The sequence below is a fragment of the Temnothorax curvispinosus genome, unplaced genomic scaffold, assembly GCF_003070985.1.
Source record: "Temnothorax curvispinosus isolate PA1 unplaced genomic scaffold, ASM307098v1 QBEX01010422.1, whole genome shotgun sequence".
NCBI classification, from domain to species: domain Eukaryota; kingdom Metazoa; phylum Arthropoda; class Insecta; order Hymenoptera; family Formicidae; genus Temnothorax; species Temnothorax curvispinosus.
Genome location: NW_020220202.1, coordinates 1 through 8,147, shown reverse-complemented (window position 1 = coordinate 8,147; position 8,147 = coordinate 1). Strand labels below are relative to the sequence as shown.

At 36.2% G+C, this 8,147-nt stretch overlaps 2 protein-coding genes across 2 annotated transcripts; both read right to left on the bottom strand.

Annotated features, from left to right (window-relative positions):
• Nucleotides 1-528: 528 nt before the first annotated feature.
• Nucleotides 529-2,337, bottom strand: LOC112460236 (uncharacterized protein K02A2.6-like). The gene has a single exon (XM_025024839.1). The coding sequence runs from the start codon at nt 2,335-2,337 to the stop codon at nt 529-531; it is 1,809 nt and encodes a 602-aa protein (XP_024880607.1).
• Nucleotides 2,338-2,514: 177 nt separating this feature from the next.
• On the bottom strand, nt 2,515-3,372 carry LOC112460238. The gene has a single exon (XM_025024840.1). It carries the CDS (start codon nt 3,370-3,372, stop codon nt 2,515-2,517), a length of 858 nt encoding a protein of 285 aa, XP_024880608.1.
• Between the last annotated feature and the right edge of the window lie 4,775 nt (nt 3,373-8,147).

Below are 8,147 nucleotides of genomic sequence, written 5' to 3'. Positions count from 1 at the left end.
CTGTCTATGCTCGGCGCAAATACGGCATTGTTCGATTTTTTGCTTAAGGGGATGCTGGAGCCGTCTGTTTTACCGGCATTTTTTGTCGGCACGTAGCGTCGTATTAATTTGACAGAATTAAAAATCCTTCTCCAGAATTGCAGTACATACATTAATGATTCGGGGAAACTCCGATTTTATATAGAAAACGAGAAAAAATTACGGAAGTACAGATTTCCTTATCCTACTCTTATCCCAATATGGCGTCTCGAGTTGCGGCGAGCTGTCAGCTCGTCACAAGATGTATTTCATATAAGAGATATACCATTGGTACGAACGCAAAAACAAGTTTCCCCGAATTGCACAACAAGAAAAACATCGATAAACCCCCCAAATCAAGATTTGGAAGCGTAATATAAAAGTATAATGTCGGTGTGCATCGTGCGTATGTGTGCGTGCAATGTAGCGTGCTATCCTTGTCTATATCTTTGTCTATACAAGGACAGATATAGTTCGCCGGTCTTCTTTACCGACGCCGATCGAGTTCGGCTACGGCTCCAGCATCCCCTTAATGTCATTTGAAATGCCTGGCCACCACAAGCTAGATTTCGCGCGTTCACGACACTTGACAATACCTTGGTGGTCCAAATGAAGCGCTTCTAAAGCCTCCTTTCTTAGATTAGCCGGCACTAGCACTCGAGGTCCGAACATAATTAATCCCTCATTAATGGATAGATTATCTTTATACTGAAAATACGGTTTGATATTTGCCTCCAATTTCTCCTTATTACTCCATCCCGAGACGATAAGAGATTTCAGTTTCTGACATACCATGTCGTTCTGTTGACCTAGTAATAATTTAGCCACAATCAGATCCGACAAGCCGCAGTGTTGTACAGCCATACTCACATGAGCTTCAACTTCTTCTTCTAAGTCTGAAGCTTGAACGAGGTTAATCTTCACTGGCGCGCGACTCAAATAATCAGCCGCTATTATTTCCTTTCCTGGAGAGTGAAACACCTCAAAATCATAATGCATCAGTCTCATTCTAAAGCGTTGCAGACGAGAACTTAATTCATCGAGGTTTTTCTCCTGGAGCAAAGGAATTAAAGGTTTATGATCAGTTTCTAAACTAAAATGTACGCCATAAATAAATTCATGAAATCTTTCGCAAGCCCAAGTCAACGCCAGGGCCTCCTTCTCAATTTGCGCATAACGTTTTTCCGAATCACTCAGGGTTCTAGAAGCGAATGCCACTGGTCTCCAGGCTCCACATGTTTCTTGAATACGTAGGATTGCGCCTAGTCCATAAGAAGATGAATCTGCTGTTAATACAATTGGACGTGATGAGTCAAAAATAGCAAGGCAGGGTGCTGACGTTAACTTTTGGATAATCTCCGAAAAAGCCTGCCTATGACGTCTTTGCCACTCGGACACACACTTTGGAGATTCTAACTTTGTAATAGCGTCGATTTTGCTCGGATCTATTGAAATCCCGCTAGCACTAATTACGTGTCCCAAAAATTTAGTCTCCTGAACACCAAAAACACATTTTGCGTTATTCAGAGTCACGTTATTTACCTCAAGTCTTTTAAGCACTTGACGGAGACGAGCATCATGTTCGGCACGAGTTCTGCCCCAAACTATGACGTCATCGAGATGATTAGCCACTCCTTCCAAGCCCTCCAAGATTCTTGAAATTCTCTTCTGATAATGTTCCGGCGCTGAAGAAATTCCAAACGGTACACGTAAGAAACAGAATCTTCCAAACGGAGTAATGAATGTTGTCAACAATTGAGACTCTTCCGATAACGGCACCTGCCAGAACCCGCTAACGCAATCGAGCTTCGAAAAATATTTAGCGCCCGGCATCTGACCAAAGGTATGCTCTACGACTGGCATAGGATGATTTTCCCGAGCCAGGGCGCGATTTAAGAAGGTTAGGTCCACGCACACACGAATATCGTCGGTATCGCGTTTCTTGACAAGGACTATTCCGCTGCACCATTCTGTCGGCACATCCACGGGCTTAATCACGCCTAACTTAAGCATTTCGTCGAGTTTCTGCTTCAATTTAGACATCAAAGGTAAGGGTACACGACGAGGCTGATTCAAACAATAAGGCTTAGCGTCCGGCTTTAACTTAATATTATAAGGCGTAGCTAAAAGCCCTAGCCCGGTAAACAACGATGGGAACTCTATGAAGGGGTCGATCGCGACAGCAACTTGCCTGCATCGCGCAATTAACCTTAAAGAGACGCATTCTCTTCGGCCCAACAAGCACTGATCTATATCGCGAGCGACATAGATGTGACGGCTGACTTCAGTTTGACGAAATTTTAACTGCACTTTAAACATTTCTTCCGTTTCTAAAAGTTTTCCTGACGGCCCAATTAACTTCTTGTCCGCTGGTACGAGTTTATAACCTTGCTGACGTAAATATTTATCCCAAACTGGTGATCTAATAACAGTCACGTCAGCGCTACTATCGAGTCTAAACTTTACCGGTATATTACCGACGCGGATGATTTCTTCTCATTGCGTACTCTCGTCGTTTTCTTTCACCGTTCCGACGAAGTAATAGTCCGAGTCATCGGTTACTGCATTAACCTTAGCGTTTGGCAGAGAAGAATTTCCGGTCTTCGGTCCTTTCTTGCAAACTTTAGACCAATGACCGATCTGACTACACTTATTGCACTCTGACTTGCGCGCGGGACAGGAATCTCGCTTGTGCTGCTTGTTTCCGCCACAGAAATAACACTTCCAAGATTTGCCGCCAGTCTTACTTTTCTCTGAGGATTGTTTCTTCCCTTTTGATTGGACACGGTTAATGGAGGTGGCGTTCGCAGTCATTTCCTGATGTAATTCACGGTTCTGCCGTAAGACCGTTTCGTAGCTCCTAGCCATTTCCAGAGCTTTCTTGTAGTTCAGGTTATCTTGTAACTGCATTTTTTCCGAGAGTCTTATATCGCGAACTCTAACCACAAGCTTATCACGTATCATTTTTTCACGCGTATCACCGTAATTACAGTATTTAGCCAGCTTATGTAAATCCGTTATGAAATCATCTATGGATTCACCTTCTTTTTGCATACGGCGATTAAACAATGCACGCTGATAGATGGTATTCGTACGCCCGTTAAAGTAATCCGTGAACTTGCGAACCACCGAGGGATAAACTGTTTTGTCGTTTTCCGACTCCCACGTGAATGAATTGTAGATTTCTTCCGCTCTTGGACCCATAGCGTATAGCAAACAGTCGACCTTGACTTTATCTGTTGCAACGTTAGCCACTGTGCAATATCTATCAAACATAGACTTGGATGTGTCCCAATAAGCGGAGTTGTCGAACGGAAATTGTTCCGGCAAGGGAATATGTGTAGAGCTAGCCATTTTTAATGCACTTCACGGACTGAATCGACTTTTCTTCTCACACTTATTCGGTAGAGTTTTAGTTTACCGCTGCCACCATGTTATGTATCTATTCAAAGTCTTTATTATAAGCTTAGTACACGAGGCGTCTTTACATGTCGATCATCTTGGCTACTCTCTCTCACCTACCACACGTATCTCTCCGCGCCCCCTATTCCCTAGTGCGCACGACAATAAGCCCAGAAATCCCTAACTAGACTATTATCAGAGAGAAACCTGAGAGCGGCCATCCGGCTTCGAGGGACGTCTGTCCTAATCTGCCCTCTGAGAAAGTGGACGTCAACTACGGCGTTACGCTCGGTAACGATCAGAGAGGACTCGGGTAACGATACATGGGTTCGTATCCATGCTATGGTTCGTGTCCGAACTACTCAGATGGAGGGGATATGCTGGTCGCGCAAGCCTTTCCTCTGTCCGTGTACGCTAGGCCCTCGGCAAGCTTCGAGCGGGGAGAGAAGGGCAGACATACGATCTGCTGTCTCTCTTGAGCTGTGACGTTGCCGCTTTGCACGGGCCGGCTTGCCGGCTATACCACGATGCCACGCATTTCAGGTATCGCGTCTCGTGTCTCGCCGAGTGCCGAGTCTCGAGTTGACAAATCGACGATATGCTATACCCGCTATATACGTTACATTTGCTTGTATACAAATTTTAATTTTTATATTTATAATTAAATAAATAAATATATATATATGTATATATATTTGAAATTTATAAATATATAAAGATTGCAAATATAATTAATTAAATAAATATTTGTAAACATAAAAACTAAAATTAGTAAATGTAATGTACAGAAATCACCGTTCTATGTTTTTCTATCTAAAAAAGTCTTACATTAAAAACCTTTACTTTGCATAATAAATTTTAAATACAATATTTAAATGCATACCAATAATTATATTATTAACTATATTAAGAAAAAAATGGTAGTTTATAATGTTTCTTGCACTCTTATTAAATTTATTTTACCTATGCATGTTCAAGCGGCCAAATTACGAGCAACAACAGAAGGATAATTGGATAAAAATAAAAACACTTTCTTAAATAAACAATACACATGGGTAACAGTGAGTTCTATTATAATTCTCGTATAGTTCTGAACGTGTTCTAACGTTTATTTCTAAAGAGTTCTGACAATAAGCATTATTTATTCATATTTTAAATAATTTTTATCGACCAAGAAAGACGCATTTACGGGTATGTGGGTGAGACGCTGTAGAAAATCTCGGAGTTCTGGCTTATATAAAATATTTTTCGTACAGTTCTAAGCATATACTAAGACAATTTCTAAAGAGTTCCGGGCATTGGCAATGTTGTATAATTTTTTAATAAATTAATAACGCACGAAAGTCAGGAATTTATCGAGAATAGGGTCTTTCTCGAGCGATAAGAATTATTTAAAAAATGAATAAATAATGCTTATTGCCAGAATAAAATGGGATAACGTTAGGACACGTTCAAAACTACACGAGAATTATAGCAGAACTCACAGAACTGCAGAAATACGGCCAGCTTCTCATCTTATTTTCGATAAATTCCTGATTTTTGAGCGGTATTAATTTATTTAAAAATTATACAACGTAGCTAGTGTTTGCTAAAGTTAATAAACAGATATATACAACGTAGCTAGTGGCGTGAACTCTTTAGAAAATGCTTTAGTATGCTCAGAACTATACGAAAAATATTTTATATAAGCCAAAACTCCGAGATTTTGCACAGCGTCTCATCTTCTTCTGTCATGATTACTTTTCGGTTAATATTAGTTTTTTTAAATATAACACAAAGATTCTAACGCTCGGAACTCTTTAGAAAATGTTTCAATATGCTCAAAACTACTCGAAAAATATTTTACATAAACCGGAACTCCGAGATTTCAACTGGCATCTCAACCGGTATACTCGTTGCATTGTAATTTTTGTTTAGTACCTTATAATTAATTTTTTTGCTTTTATACGGCAGAACTCTTTATAGAACTGTTATAGAACTATAGATCTTGCAAAATCTAATGAGATAAACTCTTTATAGAACTGTTATAGAACTATAGATCTTGCAAAATCTGATGAGATACAGTGGTGGAACTTGTGTAGGACAAAATGAGACGCTGCGTGAACATAGCGTCTCAGTTTGTACTGACGCGTTTTTTTAAAGAAGCCAGAACTCTCAATAATTTGTGAGTTTCTGCAAAATGAGACGATAGCTTCACACACACGTTAGGAAGAGAATGTATAAAAAATTATTAACGGAGATATTTTAATTTAAAAGATCATTAAAATATATATTTTTCAGGAATGTTTTATAAAGAAACGAAGAAAGTGAATAACGTTAAACTTTGCATGTTCTCTTCACATCATTTTAAAAATTTATTTTTATTTTTTAAGTAACAAAAATGCTCTTTTTTCTGTTATATTCTGGTCACTATAAATGACAGACGATGTAAATAATTCTAGCTGTTTTAGGTATCTGAAACGCAAAAAGCTAAAATTTTCTTATTCTGCAGGAGAAGTGTGGCTATCGTCTGAACTAGAACTAAATCAATATTTCCATTTTGAGCGGCTTTTTTATTTAAAATATTATAACTTTTTTCAAAATTTTATTAGTATTTTATTAAAAGAAAATGTTTATTCTAGTTCAGACGATAGCCCATATCACTTATTCTGAATAAGAAAATTTTTGGTTTTTACATTTCTGATACCTAGAACAGCTAGAATCATTTACTTCGTCTCTCATACTTACGTCTTTTAGTGATCAAGATATAATATAAAAGTAACAAAAAAGAAGAATATTTTTCTTAATTAAAAAATAAAAATAGATTTTTAAAATAAGATTAAAAGAACATGCAAATTTTAACGTTATACGCTTTCTTCGTTCCCCTATAAAAAAAGTCCTGAAAAATACCTATTTTTAAAGACCTTCTCCGGCTCCAGTCATACTCAACTTGTATTCATGCTTAAAAAGTAAATTTTATTTTACTACAGTTAATTTACTAAATATTACATATAACAACTAAAAAATAAGAAGTTAACTTCAAATCGCGTACTTTACACAAGTATTTCTCGAAAACGAGTACCGCAAGGGTATTGAAACTTATCGCATATTATTAATTTCTATTTTTATATATAAAGCATCATATACTAGTCTTTCAAAAACATTTAGAAAAAACTCTTTTCACAATTTATTAAAATGTCTGTTTCACAATACCTCGGAATAGGAATTCCGTGTTGAAAGTTAAAACTTTGAAGCTCAATATCTCGATTTTTAATACCGCAAAAGGTACTAAAATTTATACTACACATAAAGCACACTTATAAATTAATGTATACTCACAGTTTCAAGAAAATCTAGAGAAAATCGATTTTCCGGAGAACGTCCTTAAGATCTTTCAAACCAGAATACGCTCTTGTAATTTATTATTTGTCATTAACATATTTTATTATTAATCACATACATATAAGTGTGAGATAAAGCATATGGTACAAAATAATTTCAATATTCAAATTATTGTAATAATAATAAAAAAAATCAATTATTTACATTTTCTTCTGTGTGTGTATGTGTGATGTTATTGACAATAGTTTCTTTGCACGTTTACATTTCTTTCGCAGATTTTTTACACGCTTAATTTTTACAAGTGTGATGTCAAATACAGACAAGATTTTTGTTTATCTGCTATAAGCGTTATTTTGAATGTAAGATTTTAATAATCAAATGTTTTTAATAATCAAACATTTTCAAACTGCAAGCGAGGGACAAGCAATATCATCTACCGCATGTATCCTTAAAATACTACGATCTTTTCTAGCAGCACTAGCCATTAGCGTATAATTTGTCCGCCGACATTACTAATTTCTTCTGCAGCAACACATAAAATGTTGAACAGTTTTCTCGAAAAGTTGTAATAACATCTGTATGTCCTTGCATTATTAATTCGTTAAGGTATTGCTCACATTCTCATTCTATTAACAAAATTTTGAAAAAAGTTATAATATTTTTAATAAAATTTAAAACTATTAATTTAGAAATTACACCTTCTGACCAAAAGCGTTGGTCGAAATTAATAATGTCTCGATGATTGATCCGAAAAAGTGCTGTGTGAATTTGACAAAGCGAGTTGGCTCTCGATTTTTTCAATGTTCATATCGGTAAAGACGTTATATATTGCCAGTTACTGTCGATTTAAGCTGCTTTAACTGTTATTCTATTCACTGGCGAAATAAATTTATTATTCTGATTTTTAATAATACAATATAAGAGAAATAAGACCGTTTTATGTGACCGTTATACAATCAATCAATATTAAATAAGCCGTGTACGATCCAAGCTTGAATCTTAATAGCCTAATAATATTTTTTATGTATAATTACACATATATTTTTTCCAATCTTAATAAATTGCGCGCTGACTAACTTGTCAGACTTACAACACAGCTCCTGTTGGAGTAGTAAATTCTTTACTATTATTTGAATCGATTTAATTAGAGGGGTGTGAGGGGATTTTATTAATCCAATAGGAGCTGTGTTGTAAGTCTGACAAGTTAATCGGCGCGTATTATAGTTGATTAAAGTTGGAAAAATATGTAAATATAGTATATAAAAAATATTATTAGGCTACTATAAAATCTAATCTCAGATCGTAAATGGTTTATTTAATATTGATTAATAATATTTTTGATAAAAAAGCCGTCTAGAGAACCTAGAATGAAAATATTGGTTTAGTTCTAGTTCAGACTATAGCCA